At 45.7% G+C, this 27964-nt stretch overlaps 1 protein-coding gene across 1 annotated transcript in view; it reads left to right on the forward strand.

Annotated features, from left to right (window-relative positions):
* Positions 1-27654, forward strand: part of AHNAK2 (AHNAK nucleoprotein 2) — a 74968-nt gene extending 47314 nt beyond the window's left edge. The window contains exons 5-7 of the mRNA XM_074996385.1: positions 2343-2484; positions 4440-4621; positions 6711-27654. Of these exons, the coding sequence (XP_074852486.1) occupies positions 2343-2484; positions 4440-4621; positions 6711-26603 (20217 nt within the window). The 3' untranslated portion in view covers positions 26604-27654. The remainder of the gene's footprint in view (positions 1-2342; positions 2485-4439; positions 4622-6710) is intronic.
* The last annotated feature ends 310 nt before the right edge of the window (positions 27655-27964 follow it).

Raw genomic sequence — 27964 nt, forward strand, 5'->3', positions numbered from 1 at the left:
CTTCAAAATTGACGCGCCTTGCCGCTGCGCGGCGCGTCCAGACGGGGCTCCTTTTCGAAAGGACGCCACCTACTTCGAAGTCCCCTTATTCCCATGGGGACTTCGAAGTAGGTGGCGTCCTTTCGAAAAGGAGCCCCGTCTGGACGCGCCGCGCGGCGGCAAGGCGCATCAATTTCGAAGCGCCGCTGCCGCCCGCATGCTAATTAAGCTTGGGGCACGTGTAGACGTAGCCCAGAAGAGCAAATAAAAGGCAGCAGGGTAGCACAAAAGAGTGTGAATCTTTAGTCCAAGCAAGGGCTAAGATGGCACATCTGAAAGCAAGTATCAGCTGACAGAGATGGGATTAGACATTTTCAAAATACAAGGGGATCTGCAGCATATTCCCATGGGAATAAGGGGACTTCGAAGTAGGTGGTGTCCTTTCGAAAAGGAGCCCCGTCTGGACGCGCCGCGCGGCGGCAAGGCACGTCAATTTCGAAGCGCCGCTGCCTCCCGCATGCTAATGAAGCGCTGAATATGCATTTCAGCGCTTCATTAGTAAACTTCAAAATGGCCATTTGCATGGCCATTTCGAAGTTTGGGGAACGTGTAGACACAGCCCTGATCTTCGGATGACAGTGTTATAATAAAAGTGAGTGGTCTCCCACATTGCTTATAGGTTTGTTCTTATAGACAAATAAAGGCCAATTTTTGTGGTAGGGTTGTTGTCAGACCCTACTGTTATTTTATTGCTTGGGGATGGGGGGAGGGGTAATATATAGCCTTTTTAAGGTAATACATTTTTCTATACTCTCAAAACTCACATGGGGCAGATCATCAGCTGATATAAATGGAGCTATGCTGCCTTACCACAGTCAAGTATCTGTCCTATTAAATGAAATACAGGGCCCAAACCTGACAACCCAGACCCCCAGTGGTGCTGGCGGGATTAGTGGGGCTAGCAGGCTTCCTACCTGGCTCCTTATGACTCCCCACAGGCAGCAACATGTACCCCCCTCAGCTCCTAGGTGGGGGCTTGGCCAGACAGCGCCATGCACTATACTTTGAGCACTGGCTCTGTAGCTCCCATTGGCCAGGAACCACAGCCAATAGAAGCTGTGTGGGTGATGTCTGCAGGCACAGAGCCACCTGGCTGTACCTCCACCTAGGTGCTGCAGGAGAGTCATGTCACTACTTCCAGGGAGTGCTCCCCCAAGCTTCCCACCTGCAGCTAAGCACTTCCTAGAGCCTTCACCTCCTCCCCCATCCCTGAGGCCCCTCCCACACCCAAACTCCTGCTGCTGGGGGAGAGGCTATGGTAGCCTGAGACTGCCCCAGCAGTGGCTGGCTCAGGGACTGCTCAAGCAGCACCGGTGCCAGCCACGCTACCCACTCCAGAGTCAGGGAGGTTCTGGAAAGTCACAGAATCTCTGATTTCTTTTACCTCTGTGGCAAACTGGCAGCCTTACAGATGATGTACAAATACAGAGTAAAAAGCGTTCCCTGCCCCAAAGACACTAACAGTGCAGAACTGTGGAGAAGGTCAAATTCCTGTGAAGGGGTGCTGAGAGAGCAGGAAGCCAGACCCTCAGGAGCTGGGCACAGCTTGGCATAGCCACTGACCTGATGGGTACCCACAAGGAAAAATGAGGGATGCTGAGCAGTCTCTCTCACCCCTAGTGCTGCCTGCCTGCTGGAGTGCCCCACCAATCAGAGCCTCCCCCTCTTCCTCCACCCTCCCACCACACCAATCAGCTGTTTTATGGCACGTAGGATGCATGGGGAAAGAGTGAGGAGGGCATGGCGCCCTCAGGGGAAGGAGTGGAACTGGCTGGGACAAGACAGTGTGGGGCGGAGCAAAGGTAGGAAGGGGGTGGGCCAGGGCAAAGTAGAAAGAGGTGGGAGAGAGTTAGGGCTCTGGAGAGGAGGAGTGGAGTTGTGGTGGGGCCTGGGGCATATCAGGGGGTCCAACACATTGGAAAGTTAGTGCCTGTGCAGCTTGGGACTGGGGCGAATGAAATGAACTCTAAAAGAGAGAGCCCAGCCCTTTTTCCATGAGATTCTGTCCTCTTGCTACCCCCGCAGGACTTGGGCTGAGCAATCTGGCCCCTATCCAGCACAAGGCTTAAGCATGTGCTTATCTTTAAGCATTTGCACAGTCACTGGAATGGAGTCAAGGTGTTCAGCACTTTGCCCATACTATACATATAAGTTCACATTTTTAAGCAGCCTTCTTTGAGGGAGGCATGATAAGTGCGTCTGAAGGTGCTCTTTTTTGTGTGAGAGGAAGCTTTTAGTATAGTCTCAAGTGGTCTGTGTGAATTAACAATTGATTTTAACATGACATTTTTCTGGGCATCTAGGAGTCTATGGAGGTGACCTTCAAAACAGAAGTGGAATCTGGTGCTAGTGGTTTTAGTGTGACTGGTGGAGGAAATGAAGGAATATTCGTAAAACAAGTGCTCAAGGGATCTTCTGCTTCAAAAATATTCAGTCTGAGAGAAGGTACAGTCTGATATTGTGGATTTTTAACAAGCATAATTATCGAGCAAATCCAAAAGTTTATGTGTAAGTGTACACACACACACACTAGCTCCAAACTTCGAAATGGCCACACAAATGGCCATTTCGAAGTTTACTAATGAAGTGCTGAAATGCATATTCAGCGCTTCATTAGCATGTGGGCAGCCGCGGCACTTCGAAATTGACGCGCCTCGCCGCCGCGCGGCTTGTCCCAACGGGGCTCCTTTTCGAAAGGACCCCGCCTACGTCGAAGTAGGAATAAGGGGAATAAGTAAGTAATAAGTCCCATGGGAATAAGGGGACTTCGAAGTAGGCGGGGTCCTCTCGAAAAGGAGCCCCGTTGGGATGAGCCGCACGGCGGTGAGGTGCGTCAATTTTGAAGTGCAGCGGCCGCCTGCATGCTAATGAAGCGCTGAATATGCATTTCAGCGCTTCATTGGTAAACTTCAAAATGGCCATTTGCATGGCCATTTCGAAGTTTGGGGCTAGTGTAGACACAGCCACAGAGTCATATTTTCACATACAAGCAAAAATAGGTGCCAGCCCTGAATACAGCAGCACATACATTTACCTTTACTCTCCAGCAAGGGGATGCAGGGACTGAGACAAATCAGCCTGGGCTGGCTTGGAAGCCCTGCCCTCCATCAGTGGCTGGACCCACGGAATGGATGCAGCCTGGTGCTGAGCTGCTTGCTGCTACTGGCAGTTGCCTGCGCCTACCATAGGGCTATTGTTGGCCATAATACCACAGCGGCTCTGCTCCAGCTAGGACAGGGGACTCTCTGCACTGAAAAGTAGACAGAGAAGCCTGTCACTGCCACTGCTAATTTTCAGCAAGAAGCTGGGACCCTATGGAGGTGATGGATTAATCTTCCAAGAATGAACATACCAGCCAATCACACCAGTATGCAGGGTCTGCCCCTCAAAGCATGGGGCTGGGAGCAGTCGTCCTGATTCACGCTACCCTAGGGTCAGATCTGCTCCCATGAGGAGTTTGTTAAATAATCACAAAATACAGATAAATGACAAGATACAGATATATCATTGGAATACACTGCTCTCCACTAGAACTAGTAATTTTTTGAAATAAAAGATATACACTATAATCAATTCATTACATTTCAAAAGTAGAAATAACTTTACATATATGAAGAATCTAGCTCAATATTCAGTCAACCTTTTATGAACTGTTATGTGCATGAATTCACAATAATACAATATTACTATTTAAACAACTAACACTCCAAAGTGCACACATTAAAAATCATGCTGTCTTTTTTATAATCATCATGGCCACGTCTACATGGGCCACTTCTCCCAACAAAACTGGGTTTTTGTCAACAAAACCCACAGGGCATCTACAAGGCCAAAATGCTCCATTGGAGTTCACCAACAAAACCCAGATAATCAGCAAGCAGTGTTATACCTCTCTCCGATCAGGTATAACACCTTTGCTGACAGTATTCTGTTGACAGAGTATCCATGTAGACCCTCGGAGGGCCCGTTTGTCAACAGTCAGGGCTTCCGGTTCCTCAGGTAGCCCTGTTTGCAGAGCTTCCAGTCAGCTGTTCTGCCAAGAGAGGGTTGGGCAGTCTGGCTGCTCTCTGTCAACAGAGCAGCTTGATCTTTCAAGTTACTTTTATGTGTAGATGTAATCAGTCAACAGAAGTTTTGCTGGGAAATCTCTTCCAACAGTCACTTCCGTGCATCTGATGAAGCGAGTCTGTGCTCGTGAAAGCTCACGCTCAAAACTTTTCTGTTAGTCTATAAGGTGCCACAGGACCCTTCGTTTCTGTCAACAGAGGCTTCTCATGCAGATGTGGCCCATATGTTTATGACCCTTTATGTTTATATGTTAATCAAGAACATTGCGATTTGAAAAACCACGTCTTATAGCAAAATAATAGCTTAAAATAAATGTATGGTACCATTTGCAGGTGATCAGCTATTAAGCGCTACGATATTTTTTGATAATATAAAATATGAAGATGCACTCAAGATTCTACAATATTCCGAGCCATATAAAGTACAATTCAGTCTCAAAAGAAAACTTGCTGGGAAAGAAGAGCTAGAACAAGGACAATCTACAACACAACACAAGAAGGAAAAACTAAGTCAGGTAAAATTATTTCTGTATCATGTGAGAAAGAACAGGGAGATACTACAAATGTACATTATATTGTCATATTGGAGATAGGAAAATACAAGCCCGTGTCCTGAAAACACACACACATGCTTCATTTTACCCCCTTTATGATACTTCTCAACAAAACGTTAAGTTCTGTCAGGATGAAATCCACTCATATGCATAATGCCAACATAAAAATTATGTACCTATTAAGTTTAAAGTAAACCCTGTATACAAGGCAGTATTTCACTTAAGTACTCAATCAAGCTAAACTTGCACTGAATATGCTGGCAGTTTAAGGGGGTTTTTTTGTTTTGTTTTGTTTTTTGAGGGATGATTCTAAACTTGATCAAGCTCCTATTACATTGAATGGGAAAAGGAACAGGTCCAGAGAGAGAAAAGATTTACTCCTTTGACTATAAACTAGCAAGAGACAAAATATAAAATCATCCAACAGTATAGACAAAGATTTTGGTCATAATGTTTTAGAGTCCAGTTAGATATTGCAGGGATCTAAGCCTGTTCCACAGGAAGTCAATGTTAGCACTGGCTGGCGTTTTTCAACATACAAAAAGTCAAGGAAACCTGGCTGTTTTTTTGAGCACCTCTGGTTTAGTGACCGATGTCTAAAAGACAAGGTCATCCCCATTGGGGAGTGGCATGCAGGCAACCCCCAGCTCCACCTTGATCCTTCTTCCGTCCCCGCTTCTTCTGGCCTCTGCTCCATCTCCACCCTCCACTCCACTCCAACAAGCTCTGCCCCATCCCCATTCCACCCATCTCTACCCCTTCCACTGAATCCCAACCCTGCTCCACCTCTGCCTTGCTGTCCTGGGCCCTATAGGCTAAACTCAGTATGTGGGATCATCCCATCCTTAGGATGGTTGGGGCAGCCATTGTGGGGTGGGAGGGGGTGTCAAATCACCAGGCCCATGGTGGCCACCCTGAACAGTGTTATGGACAGGATAGCTCTGTCTATAGCAACAGACTCTAATCACGTGTCTTCTAAATGTATCCCATTGCTCACATTTCAAATTGAATAAGCTCTGATATATACATAGTTAGGAGTTGCTAATGACTGCAATCCATCATCTTTTATATGAAATCTAGATTTCAGGAGCTATATATCGCTATTAAATTAGTACAATGAACTCTCGATTCAATGGACCCTGATTTAATGGCCTGCAGAAATAAAAGAGCTGTCTGCCAGACCCCTCCCCCACAAATAAATGCTGGTGACTCACCAGAGCCACCATTGCAGCTGCCACTGGGGCTGGAGGAGCTGCGAGAGCCAGAGGGGCTGCCGGGGCTGCCTCTGCTGGAGCTGCTACATGGTCCTCCCACCAGGGGTGGGGCGCATGCACAGACAGACAGCATGCACTGTCATGCTGTGTATGAAACCAGGATGCTGTGCACATCCATCTCACCCAATTGTTCCAGGCAGACCCCCTCTAATCCCCAAGCCCCTCCAAGTCCCCTTGGACAATGACTGTCCTAATGCCAGGTAAGGAGCAAACTTCACTTCTCATGGGCTGCCTGCTGGCCAAGGACAAGGGAGAGTGCTGAGGCCTCCTCCCAGTAGGGTGGGTGCCTGGACTGGACAGTTGGTGGGCGTCTTGCCACCTGGAGCCCTGGGCAGAAGCACACCCGCTCCAGGGAAACTCAGTTTCCACAGGAATGCTCAGCCTTGGGTGGGTGATGAGTGGCTCATCCCAGGCAAGCCCAAAGATTCTGCTCTGTAAACAGCACAAAGAGACCACTTCTCAGCTCTATCTCCCGAACCCACTGCGTTCCTTCCAGGTCTTAAACAGAGGGCTCCGAAGGGCACCTTGCAAGGTGCCTCCCATCCTGCAGATTTGAATTTAACAAACTTTCAGCATTAACAGACACCCTTTCCCTTCATTAGTCTGTTAAATCGAGGATTTCCTGGATAATAATTTAATTTCATGTAACTTTAGATTATATTGCGCTACCAGTTTTTAGTGTATTTATAGTTACAAAAAATACCGTATTTTAAACAAAACAAGATGAACGTCATAAATTTTTTCTATTACTATTTATAAAAAAAATTCTCTTCTAGGAAAAAGATCAAAATGAAAAACTTCCTGGAACAACACGGGAAATATCACAAAAGTTTATTTCAGAAGAAGATGACAAAGAGAAGGAAATGGTAAAACAAAGGGTAGGACGAACAAAACGACCCAGAAAAGAGAGATTATCATGGCCAAAATTCCAGTCAATAAAAAGTAAAAAGATCTTGGGGCACAGAAGATCTCATAGCACATCAGATGCATATGAGCATGCCATACGAGATATTTCCCCAACAAGCACTGACACTGAGTCACAATTACAACAGGAACTGCATACTAAAGAGAAAAAAGGAAGCCAAAAGAAATTGAAGTTCCCTAATATAGGATTTAAAATTCATAGAACAAAACCAGAAACAGAAGAGAAACAGAGATCACAAGTAAAAAACATAATATCAACAAAAAAAGATAAAATATCAAAAGAAGATATCAGCATTGAAACTTCAGAAACACTGACTGTAGAATATACCACATCCTCTAAATATGAAATTAAAGGAGATGACATAACAGACAGTACAAAACAAGAGTTAAAAGACATAAAAGAAGGCTTGCCAAAACATAAAAAAAAATACCCTGAAGTTGAAATTAGCATTGAACAACAAAAAGAACAAATAGATACAAATAAACCAACCACTACAACACCAAAAATAGAACTTACAGTAACACAGACTTCAAAACCAGAAGCAGAAGTGCATATATCAGACCCTAAAGACTCACAAAGCAACCAAGCACGAGAAGCTGTGCAAAGGACCCGAAAAAAGAAACAAAAAAGTTCATCAGAACAAAAAGCCACGAAAATTCAGTTGAAACAAACTACAGAAGACATAACTAATAAAGATGAAAGAGATCACCCACAACAAAGTCCTGTTCACATCAAGGGTCTAGAAATAAAAACAAAAAAAGCATCCACGAAAATAAAACAAGAAAAAGAGAAAAAAGCAGAAAGTGAAAAAGATCAGACACACATGAGAAAAGCAAAGATTTCAATTTCCATAACCAAGGGAAAGGAGACGGAAAATGAAACAATATTAGATAAGATAGAAAATGAAATGCAAAAGGGAAAACTAGAAAAACAAACACCTGAAAAGGATAGTGAAGTCCAAAAAGAAAAAGAAATAAACAAAGTTCCTGACCAAGAAAAAGAAGTCTCACGTTGGAAAATCCAAATACCATCATTCAAACTACCCAAAATCCCTAAAGATGACATTCAAAAACCAAACCAGGATATCACCTTGCCATCAGTAGACGTTTCACTGCCGAAGGTCGAGGTAGATATTCAAGGCCCCGAAGCAACAGCACAAGCCGTAAAGGTAGAAGGGGAAATGAAAATAACAGAGAAAGATGTCAAAGCAAAAGAAAGTATGTTCAAAATGCCAAAATTCGGGATACCTTCCTTTGGCTGGTCCAGCACAAAAGAGACCAGTGCTGCGGTACTAGATGTTGAAGCAAACCTCAAAGAGCCCCAGGTGACAATGCCGTCTGCTACGGCAGAAGGAGAAATCAGAGTGTCGGGACCTGAAATCCAGGTGCCCAGTGTACAACTTGAAATTGGGACTTCTGCCGGACAAGAGGTTGAAAAGGGGAAAATGAAAATGCCTGAGGTAAGGCTGCCGAATGTGAAGATTCCCAAAGTCAAGACGCCGCAGGTGCAGGTCAGTCTGCCCAACGTGGAGGCAGATATTTCCCTTCCCAAATCACAAGCAGAAATTAAGGAGGGGGGAGTTGAGGTGAAAGTTCCCGATATGGAAACCAGTATTGAACTAGAGACAGGGAAAGCAGAAACAAAAGGGATGAAAATACACATGCCCAAAGTCAAGATGCCTTCTCTGGGATTTTCTAAACCAGAAATCAAAGCCCCCAAAGTAGACGTGGATGTTGCTTTACCCAAAGTCGATGTCACGCTTCCCACGTGCGATGTCAGTCTTCAGGAAGCTGACCTAAAAGCAGCCTCCCTTCCGGGCGATGTGCAAATCTCAGCCCCCAGAGTAAAGACTCCCAAAATAGACAGTTTCATTCAGCTGAAGGGTGCAGTGACAGATGCGAAAGCGCCATTAGCAGAAATGGCGCTTGAAGGACCTGAGGTGAAAGTGTCCGGCTTGGAAGGGAAAATTCAAATGCCCAAATTTGAAAAGCCAAAGTTTGGAGTTTCGCTTCCGAAAGGCAAAGTGCCAGAAGGCGAGATCACCTTACCCGAAATGGAAGCTGACATTCCCAAGCCGAAAATCAAGGGCCACATGGCTGCAGTCGGCATAGAAACCCCTACGCTAGGCGTAGAAGCTGATCTTTCCTATGTAGACAAAGAAGCCTCCGGCTGGAAAATCCAAATGCCATCGCTCAAAATGCCGAAAATGCCTAAAGCTGACGTTCAAGCGCCTAAGGTGGACGTCACCTTGCCATCAGTAGACGTTTCACTGCCCAAGGCCGAGGTGGACATTCAAGGCCCCGAAGCAACAGCTGAAGCCGTAAAGATAGAAGGGGAGATAAAAACCACAGAGAAAGATGTCAAAGCGAAAGAAAGTATGTTCAAAATGCCAAAATTCGGGATACCTTCCTTTGGCTGGTCCAGCACAAAAGAGACCAGCGCTGGGGAAGCAGACATTGAAGCAAGCCTCAAAGAGCCCCAGGTGACAATGCCGTCTGCTACGGTAGAAGGAGAAGTCAGAGTGTCGGGACCTGAAATCCAGGTGCCAAGTGTAGAACTTGAAATCGGGACTTCTGCCGGACAAGAGGTTGAAAAGGGGAAGATGAAAATGCCTGAGGTAAAGCTGCCGAGTGTGAAACTTCCCAAAGTCAAGACGCCGCATGTGCAGGTCAGTCTGCCCAAGGTGGAGGCAGATATTTCCCTTCCCAAATCACAAGCGGGAATTAAGGAGGCGGGAGTAGAGGTGAAAGTTCCCGATATGGAAACCAGTATTGAACTAGAGACAGGGAAAGCAGAAACAAAAGGGATGAAAATACACATGCCCAAAGTCAAGATGCCTTCTCTGGGATTTTCTAAACCAGAAATCAAAGCCCCCAAAGTAGACGTGGATGTTACTTTACCCAAAGTCGATGCCACGCTTCCCACGTGCGATCTCAGTCTTCAGGAAGCTGACCTAAAAGCAGCCTCCCTTCCGGGCGATGTGCAAATCTCAGCCCCCGGAGTAAAGACTCCCAAAATAGACAGTTCCATTCAGCTGAAGGGTGCAGCGATAGATGCGAAAGCGCCATTAGCAGAAATGGCGCTTGAAGGACCTGAGGTGAAAGTGTCCGGCTTGGAAGGGAAAATTCAAATGCCCAAATTTGAAAAGCCAAAGTTTGGAGTTTCGCTTCCGAAAGGCAAAGTGCCAGAAGGCGAGATCACCTTACCCGAAATGGAAGCTGACATTCCCAAGCCGAAAATCAAGGGCCACATGGCTGCACTCGGCATAGAAACCCCTACGCTAGGCGTGGAAGCTGATCTTTCCGATGTAGACAAAGAAGCCTCCGGTTGGAAAATACAAATGCCATCGCTCAAAATGCCGAAAATGCCTAAAGCTGACGTTCAAGCTCCTAAGGTGGACGTCACCTTGCCATCAGTAGACGTTTCACTGCCCAAGGCCGAGGTGGACATTCAAGGCCCCGAAGCAACAGCTGAAGCCGTGAAGATAGAAGGGGAAATAAAAACCACAGAGAAAGATGTCAAAGCGAAAGAAAGTATGTTCAAAATGCCAAAATTCGGGATACCTTCCTTTGGCTGGTCCAGCACAAAAGAGACCAGCGCTGGGGAAGCAGACATTGAAGCAAGCCTCAAAGAGCCCCAGGTGACAATGCCGTCTGCTACGGTAGAAGGAGAAGTCAGAGTGTCGGGACCTGAAATCCAGGTGCCAAGTGTAGAACTTGAAATCGGGACTTCTGCCGGACAAGAGGTTGAAAAGAGGAAAATGAAAATGCCTGAGGTAAAGGTGCCGAGCGTGAAACTTCCCAAAGTCAAGACGCCGCATGTGCAGGTCAGTCTCCCCAAGGTGGAGGCAGATATTTCCCTTCCCAAATCACAAGCGGGAATTAAGGAGGCGGGAGTAGAGGTGAAAGTTCCCGATATGGAAACCAGTATTGAAGTAGAGACGGGGAAAGCAGAAGCAAAAGGGATGAAAATACACATACCCAAAGTCAAGATGCCTTCTCTGGGCTTTTCTAAACCAGAAATCAAAGCCCCCAAAGTAGACGTGGATGTTACTTTACCCAAAGTCGATGTCACGCTTCCCATGTGCGATGTCAGTCTTCAGGAAGCTGACCTAAAAGCAGCCTCCCTTCCGGGCGATGTGCAAATCTCAGCCCCCAGAGTAAAGACTCCCAAAATAGACAGTTCCATTCAGCTGAAGGGTGCAGTGACAGATGCGAAAGCGCCATTAGCAGAAATGGCGCTTGAAGGACCTGAGGTGAAAGTGTCCGGCTTGGAAGGGAAAATTCAAATGCCCAAATTTGAAAAGCCAAAGTTTGGAGTTTCGCTTCCGAAGGGCAAAGTGCCAGAAGGCGAGATCGCCTTACCCGAAATGGAAGCTGACATTCCCAAGCCGAAAATCAAGGGCCACATGGCTGCAGTCGGCATAGAAACCCCTACGCTAGGTGTGGAAGCTGATCTTTCCGATGTAGACAAAGAAGCCTCCGGCTGGAAAATCCAAATGCCATCACTCAAAATGCCGAAAATGCCTAAAGCTGACGTTCAAGCACCTAAGGTGGACGTCACCTTGCCATCAGTAGACGTTTCACTGCCCAAGGCCGAGGTGGACATTCAAGGCCCCAAAACAGCTGAAGCCGTGAAGATAGAAGGGGAAATAAAAACCACAGAGAAAGTTGTCAGAGCGAAAGAAAGTATGTTCAAAATGCCAAAATTCGGGATACCTTCCTTTGGCTGGTCCAGCACAAAAGAGACCAGCGCTGGGGAAGCAGACATTGAAGCAAGCCTCAAAGAGCCCCAGGTGACAATGCCGTCTGCTACGGTAAAAGGAGAAGTCAGAGTGTCGGGACCTGAAATCCAGGTGCCAAGTGTAGAACTTGATATCGGGACTTCTGCCGGACAAGAGGTTGAAAAGGGGAAGATGAAAATGCCTGAGGTAAAGCTGCCGAGTGTGAAACTTCCCAAAGTCAAGACGCCGCAGGTGCAGGTCAGTCTGCCCAAGGTGGAGGCAGATATTTCCCTTCCCAAATCACAAGCGGGAATTAAGGAGGCGGGAGTAGAGGTGAAAGTTCCCGATATGGAAACCAGTATTGAAGTAGAGACAGGGAAAGCAGAAGCAAAAGGGATGAAAATACACATGCCCAAAGTCAAGATGCCTTCTCTGAGCTTTTCTAAACCAGAAATCAAAGCCCCCAAAGTAGACGTGGATGTTGCTTTACCCAAAGTCGATGTCACGCTTCCCACGTGCGATGTCAGTCTTCAGGAAGCTGACCTGAAAGCAGCCTCCCTTCCGGGCGATGTGCAAATCTCAGCCCCCAGAGTAAAGACTCCCAAAATAGACAGTTCCATTCAGCTGAAGGGTGCAGTGACAGATGTGAAAGCGCCATTAGCAGAAATGGCGCTTGAAGGACCTGAGGTGAAAGTGTCCGGCTTGGAAGGGAAAATTCAAATGCCCAAATTTGAAAAGCCAAAGTTTGGAGTTTCGCTTCCGAAAGGCAAAGTGCCAGAAGGCGAGATCACCTTACCCGAAATGGAAGCTGACATTCCCAAGCCGAAAATCAAGGGCCACATGGCTGCAGTCGGCATAGAAACCCCTACGCTAGGCATGGAAGCTGATCTTTCCGATGTAGACAAAGAAGCCTCCGGCTGGAAAATCCAAATGCCATCGCTCAAAATGCCGAAAATGCCTAAAGCTGACGTTCAAGCACCTAAGGTGGACGTCACCTTGCCATCAGTAGACGTTTCACTGCCCAAGGCCGAGGTGGACATTCAAGGCCCCGAAGCAACAGCTGAAGCCGTGAAGATAGAAGGGGAAATAAAAACCACAGAGAAAGATGTCAAAGCGAAAGAAAGTATGTTCAAAATGCCAAAATTCGGGATACCTTCCTTTGGCTGGTCCAGCACAAAAGAGACCAGCGCTGGGGTAGCAGACATTGAAGCAAGCCTCAAAGAGCCCCAGGTGACAATGCCGTCTGCTACGGTAGAAGGAGAAGTCAGAGTGTCGGGACCTGAAATCCAGGTGCCAAGTGTAGAACTTGAAATCGGGACTTCTGCCGGACAAGAGGTTGAAAAGGGGAAAATGAAAATGCCTGAGGTAAAGGTGCCGAGTGTGAAACTTCCCAAAGTCAAGACGCCGCAGGTACAGGTCAGTCTGCCCAAGGTGGAGGCAGATATTTCCCTTCCCAAATCACAAGCGGGAATTAAGGAGGCGGGAGTAGAGGTGAAAGTTCCCGATATGGAAACCAGTATTGAAGTAGAGACAGGGAAAGCAGAAGCAAAAGGGATGAAAATACACATGCCCAAAGTCAAGATGCCTTCTCTGAGCTTTTCTAAACCAGAAATCAAAGCTCCCAAAGTAGACGTGGATGTTGCTTTACCCAAAGTCGATGTCACGCTTCCCACGTGCGATGTCAGTCTTCAGGAAGCTGACCTGAAAGCAGCCTCCCTTCCGGGCGATGTGCAAATCTCAGCCCCCAGAGTAAAGACTCCCAAAATAGACAGTTCCATTAAGCTGAAGGGTGCAGTGACAGATGCGAAAGCGCCATTAGCAGAAATGGCGCTTGAAGGACCTGAGGTGAAAGTGTCCGGCTTGGAAGGGAAAATTCAAATGCCCAAATTTGAAAAGCCAAAGTTTGGAGTTTCGCTTCCGAAAGGCAAAGTGCCAGAAGGCGAGATCACCTTACCCGAAATGGAAGCTGACATTCCCAAGCCGAAAATCAAGGGCCACATGGCTGCAGTCGGCATAGAAACCCCTACGCTAGGCGTGGAAGCTGATCTTTCCGATGTAGACAAAGAAGCCTCCGGCTGGAAAATCCAAATGCCATCGCTCAAAATGCCGAAAATGCCTAAAGCTGACGTTCAAGCGCCTAAGGTGGACGTCACCTTGCCATCAGTAGACGTTTCACTGCCCAAGGCTGAGGTGGACATTCAAGGCCCCGAAGCAACAGCTGAAGCCGTAAAGATAGAAGGAGAAATAAAAACCACAGAGAAGGATGTCAAAGCGAAAGAAAGTATGTTCAAAATGCCAAAATTCGGGATACCTTCCTTTGGCTGGTCCAGCACAAAAGAGACCAGCGCTGGGGAAGCAGACATTGAAGCAAGCCTCAAAGAGCCCCAGGTGACAATGCCGTCTGCTACGGTAGAAGGAGAAGTCAGAGTGTCGGGACCTGAAATCCAGGTGCCAAGTGTAGAACTTGAAATCGGGACTTCTGCCGGACAAGAGGTTGAAAAGAGGAAAATGAAAATGCCTGAGGTAAAGGTGCCGAGCGTGAAACTTCCCAAAGTCAAGACGCCGCATGTGCAGGTCAGTCTGCCCAAGGTGGAGGCAGATATTTCCCTTCCCAAATCACAAGCGGGAATTAAGGAGGCGGGAGTAGAGGTGAAAGTTCCCGATATGGAAACCAGTATTGAAGTAGAGACGGGGAAAGCAGAAGCAAAAGGGATGAAAATACACATGCCCAAAGTCAAGATGCCTTCTCTGGGCTTTTCTAAACCAGAAATCAAAGCCCCCAAAGTAGACGTGGATGTTGCTTTACCCAAAGTCGATGTCACGCTTCCCACGTGCGATGTCAGTCTTCAGGAAGCTGACCTGAAAGCAGCCTCCCTTCCGGGCGATGTGCAAATCTCAGCCCCCAGAGTAAAGACTCCCAAAATAGACAGTTCCATTCAGCTGAAGGGTGCAGTGACAGATGTGAAAGCGCCATTAGCAGAAATGGCGCTTGAAGGACCTGAGGTGAAAGTGTCCGGCTTGGAAGGGAAAATTCAAATGCCCAAATTTGAAAAGCCAAAGTTTGGAGTTTCGCTTCCGAAAGGCAAAGTGCCAGAAGGCGAGATCACCTTACCCGAAATGGAAGCTGACATTCCCAAGCCGAAAATCAAGGGCCACATGGCTGCAGTCGGCATAGAAACCCCTACGCTAGGCGTGGAAGCTGATCTTTCCGATGTAGACAAAGAAGCCTCCGGCTGGAAAATCCAAATGCCATCGCTCAAAATGCCGAAAATGCCTAAAGCTGACGTTCAAGCACCTAAGGTGGACGTCACCTTGCCATCAGTAGACGTTTCACTGCCCAAGGCCGAGGTGGACATTCAAGGCCCCGAAGCAACAGCTGAAGCCGTGAAGATAGAAGGGGAAATAAAAACCACAGAGAAAGATGTCAAAGCGAAAGAAAGTATGTTCAAAATGCCAAAATTCGGGATACCTTCCTCTGGCTGGTCCAGCACAAAAGAGACCAGCGCTGGGGTAGCAGACATTGAAGCAAGCCTCAAAGAGCCCCAGGTGACAATGCCGTCTGCTACGGTAGAAGGAGAAGTCAGAGTGTCGGGACCTGAAATCCAGGTGCCAAGTGTAGAACTTGAAATCGGGACTTCTGCCGGACAAGAGGTTGAAAAGGGGAAAATGAAAATGCCTGAGGTAAAGGTGCCGAGTGTGAAACTTCCCAAAGTCAAGACGCCGCAGGTGCAGGTCAGTCTGCCCAAGGTGGAGGCAGATATTTCCCTTCCCAAATCACAAGCGGGAATTAAGGAGGCGGGAGTAGAGGTGAAAGTTCCCGATATGGAAACCAGTATTGAAGTAGAGACAGGGAAAGCAGAAGCAAAAGGGATGAAAATACACATGCCCAAAGTCAAGATGCCTTCTCTGAGCTTTTCTAAACCAGAAATCAAAGCTCCCAAAGTAGACGTGGATGTTGCTTTACCCAAAGTCGATGTCACGCTTCCCACGTGTGATGTCAGTCTTCAGGAAGCTGACCTGAAAGCAGCCTCCCTTCCGGGCGATGTGCAAATCTCAGCCCCCAGAGTAAAGACTCCCAAAATAGACAGTTCCATTCAGCTGAAGGGTGCAGTGACAGATGCGAAAGCGCCATTAGCAGAAATGGCGCTTGAAGGACCTGAGGTGAAAGTGTCCGGCTTGGAAGGGAAAATTCAAATGCCCAAATTTGAAAAGCCAAAGTTTGGAGTTTCGCTTCCGAAAGGCAAAGTGCCAGAAGGCGAGATCACCTTACCCGAAATGGAAGCTGACATTCCCAAGCCGAAAATCAAGGGCCACATGGCTGCAGTCGGCATAGAAACCCCTACGCTAGGCGTGGAAGCTGATCTTTCCGATGTAGACAAAGAAGCCTCCGGCTGGAAAATCCAAATGCCATCGCTCAAAATGCCGAAAATGCCTAAAGCTGACGTTCAAGCGCCTAAGGTGGACGTCACCTTGCCATCAGTAGACATTTCACTGCCCAAGGCTGAGGTGGACATTCAAGGCCCCGAAGCAACAGCTGAAGCCGTAAAGATAGAAGGAGAAATAAAAACCACAGAGAAGGATGTCAAAGCGAAAGAAAGTATGTTCAAAATGCCAAAATTCGGGATACCTTCCTTTGGCTGGTCCAGCACAAAAGAGACCAGCGCTGGGGAAGCAGACATTGAAGCAAGCCTCAAAGAGCCCCAGGTGACAATGCCGTCTGCTACGGTAGAAGGAGAAGTCAGAGTGTCGGGACCTGAAATCCAGGTGCCAAGTGTAGAACTTGAAATCGGGACTTCTGCCAGACAAGAGGTTGAAAAGGGGAAGATGAAAATGCCTGAGGTAAAGCTGCCGAGCGTGAAACTTCCCAAAGTCAAGACGCCGCAGGTGCAGGTCAGTCTGCCCAAGGTGGAGGCAGATATTTCCCTTCCCAAATCACAAGCGGGAATTAAGGAGGCGGGAGTAGAGGTGAAAGTTCCCGATATGGAAACCAGTATTGAAGTAGAGACAGGGAAAGCAGAAGCAAAAGGGATGAAAATACACATGCCCAAAGTCAAGATGCCTTCTCTGAGCTTTTCTAAACCAGAAATCAAAGCTCCCAAAGTAGACGTGGATGTTGCTTTACCCAAAGTCGATGTCACGCTTCCCACGTGCGATGTCAGTCTTCAGGAAGCTGACCTGAAAACAGCCTCCCTTCCGGGCGATGTGCAAATCTCAGCCCCCAGAGTAAAGACTCCCAAAATAGACAGTTCCATTCAGCTGAAGGGTGCAGTGACAGATGTGAAAGCGCCATTAGCAGAAATGGCGCTTGAAGGACCTGAGGTGAAAGTGTCCGGCTTGGAAGGGAAAATTCAAATGCCCAAATTTGAAAAGCCAAAGTTTGGAGTTTCGCTTCCGAAAGGCAAAGTGCCAGAAGGCGAGATCACCTTACCCGAAATGGAAGCTGACATTCCCAAGCCAAAAATCAAGGGCCACATGGCTGCAGTCGGCATAGAAACCCCTACGCTAGGCGTGGAAGCTGATCTTTCTGATGTAGACAAAGAAGCCTCCGGCTGGAAAATCCAAATGCCATCGCTCAAAATGCCAAAAATGCATAAAGCTGACGTTCAAGCACCTAAGGTGGACGTCACCTTGCCATCAGTAGACGTTTCACTGCCCAAGGCCGAGGTGGACATGCAAGGCCCCGAAGCAACAGCTGAAGCCGTGAAGATAGAAGGGGAAATAAAAACCACAGAGAAAGATGTCAAAGCGAAAGAAAGTATGTTCAAAATGCCAAAATTCGGGATACCTTCCTTTGGCTGGTCCAGCACAAAAGAGACCAGCGCTGGGGTAGCAGACATTGAAGCAAGCCTCAAAGAGCCCCAGGTGACAATGCCGTCTGCTACGGTAGAAGGAGAAGTCAGAGTGTCGGGACCTGAAATCCAGGTGCCAAGTGTAGAACTTGAAATCGGGACTTCTGCCGGACAAGAGGTTGAAAAGGGGAAAATGAAAATGCCTGAGGTAAAGGTGCCGAGTGTGAAACTTCCCAAAGTCAAGACGCCGCAGGTGCAGGTCAGTCTGCCCAAGGTGGAGGCAGATATTTCCCTTCCCAAATCACAAGCGGGAATTAAGGAGGCGGGAGTAGAGGTGAAAGTTCCCGATATGGAAACCAGTATTGAAGTAGAGACAGGGAAAGCAGAAGCAAAAGGGATGAAAATACACATGCCCAAAGTCAAGATGCCTTCTCTGAGCTTTTCTAAACCAGAAATCAAAGCTCCCAAAGTAGACGTAGATGTTGCTTTACCCAAAGTCGATGTCACGCTTCCCACGTGCGATGTCAGTCTTCAGGAAGCTGACCTGAAAGCAGCCTCCCTTCCGGGCGATGTGCAAATCTCAGCCCCCAGAGTAAAGACTCCCAAAATAGACAGTTCCATTCAGCTGAAGGGTGCAGTGACAGATGTGAAAGCGCCATTAGCAGAAATGGCGCTTGAAGGACCTGAGGTGAAAGTGTCCGGCTTGGAAGGGAAAATTCAAATGCCCAAATTTGAAAAGCCAAAGTTTGGAGTTTCGCTTCCGAAAGGCAAAGTGCCAGAAGGCGAGATCACCTTACCCGAAATGGAAGCTGACATTCCCAAGCCGAAAATCAAGGGCCACATGGCTGCAGTCGGCATAGAAACCCCTACGCTAGGCGTGGAAGCTGATCTTTCTGATGTAGACAAAGAAGCCTCCGGCTGGAAAATCCAAATGCCATCGCTCAAAATGCCAAAAATGCATAAAGCTGACGTTCAAGCACCTAAGGTGGACGTCACCTTGCCATCAGTAGACGTTTCACTGCCCAAGGCCGAGGTGGACATGCAAGGCCCCGAAGCAACAGCTGAAGCCGTGAAGATAGAAGGGGAAATAAAAACCACAGAGAAAGATGTCAAAGCGAAAGAAAGTATGTTCAAAATGCCAAAATTCGGGATACCTTCCTTTGGCTGGTCCAGCACAAAAGAGACCAGCGCTGGGGTAGCAGACATTGAAGCAAGCCTCAAAGAGCCCCAGGTGACAATGCCGTCTGCTACGGTAGAAGGAGAAGTCAGAGTGTCGGGACCTGAAATCCAGGTGCCAAGTGTAGAACTTGAAATCGGGACTTCTGCCGGACAAGAGGTTGAAAAGGGGAAAATGAAAATGCCTGAGGTAAAGGTGCCGAGTGTGAAACTTCCCAAAGTCAAGACGCCGCAGGTGCAGGTCAGTCTGCCCAAGGTGGAGGCAGATATTTCCCTTCCCAAATCACAAGCGGGAATTAAGGAGGCGGGAGTAGAGGTGAAAGTTCCCGATATGGAAACCAGTATTGAAGTAGAGACAGGGAAAGCAGAAGCAAAAGGGATGAAAATACACATGCCCAAAGTCAAGATGCCTTCTCTGAGCTTTTCTAAACCAGAAATCAAAGCCCCCAAAGTAGACGTGGATGTTGCTTTACCCAAAGTCGATGTCACGCTTCCCACGTGCAATGTCACTCTTCAGGAAGCTGACCTGAAAGCAGCCTCCCTTCCGGGCGATGTGCAAATCTCAGCCCCCAGAGTAAAGACTCCCAAAATAGACAGCTCCATTCAGCTGAAGGGTGCAGTGACAGATGTGAAAGCGCCATTAGCAGAAATGGCGCTTGAAGGACCTGAGGTGAAAGTGTCCGGCTTGGAAGGGAAAATTCAAATGCCCAAATTTGAAAAGCCAAAGTTTGGAGTTTCGCTTCCGAAAGGCAAAGTGCCTGAAGGCGAGATCACCTTACCCGAAATGGAAGCTGACATTCCCAAGCCGAAAATCAAGGGCCACATGGCTGCAGTCAGCATAGAAACCCCTACGCTAGGCGTGGAAGCTGATCTTTCCGATGTAGACAAAGAAGCCTCCGGCTGGAAAATCCAAATGCCATCGCTCAAAATGCCGAAAATGCCTAAAGCTGACGTTCAAGCATCTAAGGTGGACGTCACCTTGCCATCAGTAGACGTTTCACTGCCCAAGGCCGAGGTGGACATTCAAGGCCCCGAAGCAACAGCTGAAGCCGTGAAGATAGAAGGGGAAATAAAAACCACAGAGAAAGATGTCAAAGCGAAAGAAAGTATGTTCAAAATGCCAAAATTCGGGATACCTTCCTTTGGCTGGTCCAGCACAAAAGAGACCAGCGCTGGGGTAGCAGACATTGAAGCAAGCCTCAAAGAGCCCCAGGTGACAATGCCGTCTGCTACGGTAGAAGGAGAAGTCAGAGTGTCGGGACCTGAAATCCAGGTGCCAAGTGTAGAACTTGAAATCGGGACTTCTGCCGGACAAGAGGTTGAAAAGGGGAAAATGAAAATGCCTGAGGTAAAGGTGCCAAGTGTGAAACTTCCCAAAGTCAAGACGCCGCAGGTGCAGGTCAGTCTGCCCAAGGTGGAGGCAGATATTTCCTTTCCCAAATCAGAAGCGGGAATTAAGGAGGCGGGAGTAGAGGTGAAAGTTCCCGATATGGAAACCAGTATTGAAGTAGAGACAGGGAAAGCAGAAGCAAAAGGGATGAAAATACACATGCCCAAAGTCAAGATGCCTTCTCTTGGCTTTTCTAAACCAGAAATCAAAGCCCCCAAAGTAGACGTGGATGTTGCTTTACCCAAAGTCGATGTCACGCTTCCCACGTGCAATGTCACTCTTCAGGAAGCTGACCTGAAAGCAGCCTCCCTTCCGGGCCATGTGCAAATCTCAGCCCCCAGAGTAAAGACTCCCAAAATAGACAGTTCCATTCAGCTGAAGGGTGCAGTGACAGATGCGAAAGCGCCATTAGCAGAAATGGCGCTTGAAGGACCTGAGGTGAAAGTGTCCGGCTTGGAAGGGAAAATTCAAATGCCCAAATTTGAAAAGCCAAAGTTTGGAGTTTCGCTTCCGAAAGGCAAAGTGCCAGAAGGCGAGATCACCTTACCCGAAATGGAAGCTGACATTCCCAAGCCGAAAATCAAGGGCCACATGGCTGCAGTCGGCATAGAAACCCCTACGCTAGGTGTGGAAGCTGATCTTTCCGATGTAGACAAAGAAGCCTCCGGCTGGAAAATCCAAATGCCATCGCTCAAAATGCCGAAAATGCCTAAAGCTGACGTTCAAGCACCTAAGGTGGACGTCACCTTGCCATCAGTAGACGTTTCACTGCCCAAGGCCGAGGTGGACATTCAAGGATCCGAAGCAACAGCTGAAGCCGTAAAGATAGAAGGGGAAATAAAAACCACAGAGAAAGATGTCAAAGCAAAAGAAAGTATGTTCAAAATGCCAAAATTCGGGATACCTTCCTTTGGCTGGTCCAGAACAAAAGTGACCAGCGCTGGTGTAGCAGACATTGAAGCAAGCCTCAAAGAGCCCCAGGTGACAATGCCGTCTGCTACGGTAGAAGGAGAAGTCAGAGTGTCGGGACCTGAAATCCAGGTGCCAAGTGTAGAACTTGAAATCGGGACTTCTGCCGGACAAGAGGTTGAAAAGGGGAAAATGAAAGTGCCTGAGGTTAAGCTGCCGAGCGTGAAACTTCCCAAAGTCAAGACGCCGCAGGTGCAGGTCAATCTGCCCAAAGTGGATGCAGATATTTCCCTTCCCAAATCACAAGCTGAAATTAAGGATGGGGGAGTTGAGGAGAAAGTCCCCGTCATGGAAACCAATATTGAATTAGAGACAGGGAAAGCAGAAGCAAAAGGGTTGAAAATACACATGCCGAAAGTCAAGATGCCTTCCATAGGTTTTTCTAAACCAGAAATCAAAGCCCCCAAAGTAGACGTGGATGTTGGTTTACCCAAAGTCGATGTCATGCTTCCTACGTGTGATATCAGTTTTCAGGAACCTGACCTGAAAGCAGCCTCCCTTCCTGGCGATATGAAAATCTCAGGCCCCGGAATAAAAAGTCCCAAAATAGACAGTTCCATTCAGCTGAAGGGTGCAGTGACAGATGCAAAAGTGCCATCAGTTGAGATTGCGCTCGAAGGACCTGAGGTGAAAGTGTCCGGCATGAAAGGGAAAATTCAAATGCCCAAATTTGAAAAGCCAAAGTTTGGTGTTTCACTTCCTAAAGGCAAAGTGTCAGAAGGTGAGATCACCTTTCCCGAAATGGAAGCTGACATTCCCAAGTCAAAAGTCAAGGGTCACAAGGCTACAACTGGCATAGACACCTGTACGCTAGAAGTGGTAGCTGATCTTCCCGATGTAGACAAAGAACCTTCCGGTTGGAAAATCCAAATGCCATCGCTCAAAATGCCAAAAATGCCTGAAGCTGACATTCAAGCACCTAAGGTGGACATCACCTTGCCATCAGTAGATGTTTCACTGCCCAAGGCCGAGGTGGACATTCAAGGCCCCGAAGCAGCAAGTAAAGCTGTAAAGATAGAAGGGGTAATAAAAACCACAGAGAAAGATGTCAAAGCGAAAGAAAGTATGTTCAAAATGCCAAAATTCGGGATACCTTCCTTTGGCTGGTCCAGCAAAAAAGAGAGCAGCGCTGGGGTTGCAGACGTTGAAGCAAGCCTGAAAGAGCCCCAGGTGACGTTGCCGTCTGCTACGATAGAAGGAGTGGTCACATTGTCAGGATCTGAAATCCAGGCGCCATGTTTAGAACTTGAAATTGGGACTTCTGCCAGACAAGAGGTTGAAAAGGGAAAATTGAAAATGCCTGAGCTGAAGCTGCCGAGCGTGAAGCTTCCCACAGTCAAGACACCTAAGGTGCAGGTCAGTCTGCCTCCGGTCGAGGCAGATATTTCCCTTCCCAAATCACATGTGGAAACTAAGGAGGGGGGAATTGAGGTGGAAGTTCCCATCATGGAAACCAGTATTGAAGTAGAGACAGGGAAAGCAGAATCAAAAGGGATGAAAATACACATGCCCAAAGTCAAGATGCCTTCTCTGGGCTTTTCTAAACCAGAAATCAAATCTTCCAGTGTGGATGTGGATGTGGATGTTAATTTACCCAAAGTCGATGTTATGCTTCCCACATGTGATGTCAGTGAGCCCGAGGTGAAAATTCAATCAGATACGGCAGAAGGAGATTTCTCAGTATCAGGACCGGAAATCCAAATTCCAAATGTTGATCTTGAAATTCCAGATAGGTCTGGAAAAGATCGTGTAAAAGGGCTATCAAAAATTCCTCACTTTAAAATTCCTAAATTGTCAGTTTCTAAGATTCCTAAATCTGAGATAAGTGACTCAAAGTTACACAGTGACATTTCTCACCCTATAGCTAAATCTAATGTTATGGCTGAGGGAATACCATTTCAGTTTGCAGGCCGTGAGAGCAGCGTGGATCCTCCTGAGTGTGGAGGAGATGCAAAAGCCAAAGGTGCTCATTTAGGAAAATTTGGGATTCCGGAGTTAGGTTTTTCTAAAGTTTATATAAGTAGACCTAAAATTGACCAAGATGCAAACTTACTGACAGATGATGTCACTCTTATTAAGTATCACGTGGCTGTTCAGGAGCACAAAGTGATTCCTGGGTGTGTTGTTGGTGATATAAACATTCCAGAGACAGATATTAAAGTTGCAGTGGCAGAAAATTCTACTGAGCTGAAGAATCCAGAGATAGTGACTCACGTACCTTCAGCTGACCTTTCTGTAGATCGAGGAGAAGTGAAACAGGAAACTTTTGACAGGAAGACTAAAATGCCTAAATTCCAAAAAACAAAATTTGGAATTTCACTGCCTACAGGAAAGATTCCAGAAAGTGAGGTCTGTTTACCCCAAATGGAAGCCAGTATTCTGAAGCCCAAAGACATAGCTGAATTTTCGGAAGTTGCTATTGAAGCCTCGAATTTAGATGTTAAATGTGAAGTTTCTGATTCAGGAAAAGATGTGAAAGGCTTAAAAATGCAAATGCCTTCCATCAAAATGCATCACATACCTGAAACTGACAGAGCACCAATTGTGGATGTCAGCCTCCCATCAGCCGATGTTACCATGTCAACAACAAAGGTAGATATGCAAGGCTGGGATTTAGAAAGTAAAATAGAAAAGACTGAGAGTGAAATAAAATCTAGAGAAAAAGACTTTGAAGGGAAAGAAAGCAAGTTCAAAATGCCAAAATTCAAACTGCCAACATTTAGGTGGTCACCAAAGAAAGAAGCCATTGTTACATATGATACTGAAGCAGTCCTTGAGGAACCTACTTTGGTATCTTCATTCGAAGAAACTGAATCTGAACTTACACTAACTGTAAGTGAGAGTCAGTGCCCAAGCATGGAACCAGAAAGTGATATACCTATAGGAAAAGATAGTGAGAAGGGCAAAATTAAAAAGCCCCAGTTCAGCATGCCAAAGATTTCACTTCCTAAAATGAAGGGTCACAAAGCACAGGTCTCACTGCCAAAATTGGAAGGTGATATTGGTGGTCCTAAACCAGAAAATGAAGACAATATTTCAGTGCCAATACCAGAGAAAGGAATCAGTGGAGACAGAGAAGGAATGGTCATAGAAATGCTAAAACCAGCAATCAAAGCTCCTGAAATAGATGTGGGTGTTGGCTCACCTCTGGCTGATGTCACGCTTTCTTCAAAACATATGAATATTCAACAAGCTGACTTGAAATTGAGGTCTGCTGGTGCTGAGGTCAGCCTGTCATCCCCAGATATGAAGATTCCAATCTCAGGAAGGTCCATAAAGTTGAAAAGTTCAGAAATAGGGGTTGAAGAATCATTAGCAGGAATTGCAGCAGATGGAGCAGAGGTGAATCTCGAAGGTGTTGAAGGGAAGATTACAATGCCCAAATTCCAAAAGCCAAAGTTTGGAATTTCATTTTCTAAAGGGGAAAGACCAGAAAATGAGATCAACTTACCCATAATGGAGGCTGGAGTTCCCAATCTTACAGTGGCAACCAACATTGCTGACATTGCTGTGGAAGCTCCATTATTAGAAGTTAAATCTGATGTCTCAGATGCAGAAATAGAGGTTTCAGCTCAGAAAATGAAAATACCTCAAGTTTCTATCACTGACATTAAAACTCCAGAGATGGATGTTAATCTCCCTTCAGTTTCTGTTTCAGTCACAGACACGGTTGTTCAAAGCCTTGAGGAGAAGGATATGAAAGTGCAAGGAAAACATGAAACAAAGCCTGGGGAAATTCAGAATGAAGAACATCAGGGCTGGTTTAAAATGCCAAAATTCAGAATGCCAACATTTGGATGGTCGTCTTCAAAGGAAAAAAGAGGTGACGTTGATAGTGAAGGGAGCCTAGAAAAGCCTCAAGTAAGTGCTCCTATTGGTGAAATACAAACTGAAATGGAAGTTCCTGAATATGCAACATCATTGACACATGTGGATGCTGACCCTGCTGCTGGGAAGGAAGCTTTGGAAGGTAAAATCAAATCTGCTAAAGCAGACATTTCTCTCCACAGAGGGGAAAGATCTGATATTACCTTGTCAAAGTGTGAAGCAGAAGTTTCACTACCTACAGAAAAAGCCGGCCTTAAAGCGAGCATTTCTGAATGCAAAACTTATGCTGATGTAGTTAAAGGTGGTGCAGAAGGACAAAAATTGAAAACACATACACCAAAAGTCACAATGCCTAAAACTGAACTAGGCATCGTAGAAATCCAGTTTCAAAAAGCAGATGGATCCATTGACCTGAAAAGTCCAAGTTCAGACCTTATGGAACCATCAACCAGGATTTCAAAGGACAAGACAGAGAAACAAAGTGAAAGGCCAGAGGTAAATATTAGACTTCCCAAGTTAAAAATACCAGCATTCACTTATGATGCACCCACAGTTGAAACTGATGTTTCAACATCAAAAGTGGCAACAGACTTGAAAAGTGTTGATGCTGACATAGGATCATCAAAACTGGAAGTAAGCCATGGGATCCCTGAAGAAAAGCCAGAGGCTGTGGGTGGTAATATCCAAATGCCATCAGTCAAAATTGCAACATTGGCTGAATGTGACTTTAAAACACCAGATGTATATGTTAAGCTCCCATCCACAGACCCACCTGTTTCAGAAGCAGCACTACAGATTCAGGGACCACGTGCAGAGGGTAAAAAAATAAAGACACAAGGTGAAGTAAAAGCTGGGTATGTTGATGTTGAAAGGCATGAGACGTATACTTCTGAGATAGTGAAAGAATCTGAAATTCCTCCATCAGAAATTAAAACAGCTACTTTTGGATTTTCACTTCTTAAAGAGAAAACACCTGAGTCACATGTTAAACTGGACATGCCAGTCAAACTGCAGTCTTATAAAGAATATAAGCAGGAGTTGTCTGAGAGTGAAGTTCACCAACCAAAATTTTCTGATGGAAATGTAGAGATAGCAATACAAAAGACTGACACTGCTGTGTTTAAATTATCTGGCAAATCAGAAAGTGAAGTTGATGAATCTCATGATATGGTATCTTCCAGTGGTAGTTTGCCAAAATTGAAAACATTCACAGTTGAAGTGCAGCCTTTTAGTAAACTTGGAGGCACACAATCTGATAAGCAACCAGAGGAAATAGCTGTATTACCTCTTTCTAAAGATGATGAAATAGCTGAAGTACCAGAAGATGAAGAAAAATACATGGAGGATCAAAAAGAAAAAGCTGACAGTAAAAGAGCTTCTGGTAGATTTAAATTTTGGCTTCCAAGTATTGGGTTTTCTTCTTCTGTTGATGACACAGGCTTGGATTCCAAACCTGATGTCCAAAAGTCAGTGCCAGAAGAAACCCAACCTGTTGACCCTTCTGTGTCAGATACTGATGCTTCAAAACAAACTGAAAAAACTGGATGGTTTCGATTTCCCAAATTAGGCTTCTCATCCCCATCAAAAAAAGCTAAGATTGTTGACAAAGAAGAAGAAACAGCTATAAAAGAAACAAAAACTTCAGATGAGGAAAGTCCACCAGAGAAACCTGAAACATTTTTTGATGCAGAAGAAAGCTTATCACCTGAAGGAGAAACAACGGGGTGTGAAGAAAATGAAACTACAGGGACTTCATCTAGTGTCGAAGTTTCTGGTGCTATAGTTACATCTTCAGCGAGAACTGAATTAATCTTGTTGGAGAGGGAAAGAGCTAGTCATCAAAGTATTCCTGAAAAGACCACCAAATGAGCAATGTTTTCTCAACTGTACTTATATGGAAAATCTGAAAGTAGAAACAAACTGAAAGAAAAACACATGGAGGAAAAAAAGCTGTCTTCCCAAAGAGCTTTCCCAAGAAATGAAAATGGAACATAACTTAAAACTGGCATTTGTGAAAACAGTCTGTGAATCATTCTTCAAGACACTGGCATTTTCAAGCACAGGAAAATACTATAGGTCCCAATAAAACATTTGTTTCATGTGATGTATCCAGGAAGAAACAAACAACTACTGAGGAAAAAGAAGTATTCATACTTTTAATTAAGCCTGATAAAATTTCTCCTAACCATGCAAAATGAAGTATTGAATGGAGCAAAGATAGTGAAAAGATTGTTATTAAATATAAATTCTCTAAAACATGCCAATTGTGTTCAGGTTACAGATTATTTGCAGAAAGGATTATAAAGCTAAAGCTATGAGGACTAGAAACATACATACTTATTTAGACTTCATCTTATTAAATATATTTCTGCCTTGATATTGCTTTCTTTTTAAAATATATTTTCTTTATCTTAGAGCAATATTTGTATTCAATGAAAATGCAGAACAAACTGAAATTAAATACTGTAGATATGTCAGTGCTTTTTCTCCCAGTTAGCAGTGTGGGTAGTATTGAGCCTTATAAATAAAAACTTCAGGAAATGCTCAAGATTCTTTGAAAAATATATACTGCTGATTCAGATTTTCAAAATACCAAAAATAAAATAAGGCAACTGCAAAGAAGAACCAAAAAAAAAAAAAAAACTTGGAGGAAGGAAGTTAATTCTGTATATATTTCTCAAAATAAGTAATCCACTGAATGGGGCTTGTGTGAGCAGAATCACTGGAAAGCATTTCCAGAGACATAAGATGTAAATAGTTATTACCTTTTGTTTATATCAGTGCTTCTGTTAAGTACACAACCAAAGAGGTAGTACCATATATGTTAGCTTTCACTGAACGTATATTGCTAGAATGTTGAATGTATTCTCAATTCACAGTACAGCCACTGTATGTACTGATAATAAATGCAGTAACCTTATTATTGTGATTTTTTTATTGTGCAAATGACAATACAGAGTAGCATGAACATTGCTAAAAAGGCTCGGGAAGGGTTGGGGTAAGCATAACTCTCTGATGAAGCTGGTGTCGCTACACCTTCTGTTAGATGGGAGAACTTCTTTTATTTTAAAAGAGACATTGGTATTGACTAATGGTACCTTTAAGCTAAGTGGTTAGCCACCCAGGAGAGATTCAGATGCCGCACAGCTGATTAGCAAAGCATCCACAGCCAGCAGCATATGTTTCTGTTGGTGGTGCACATCTCACATAACTCAGTTCCTATAACAAAT

The sequence above is a fragment of the Carettochelys insculpta genome, chromosome 6, assembly GCF_033958435.1.
Source record: "Carettochelys insculpta isolate YL-2023 chromosome 6, ASM3395843v1, whole genome shotgun sequence".
Taxonomy (NCBI): domain Eukaryota; kingdom Metazoa; phylum Chordata; order Testudines; family Carettochelyidae; genus Carettochelys; species Carettochelys insculpta.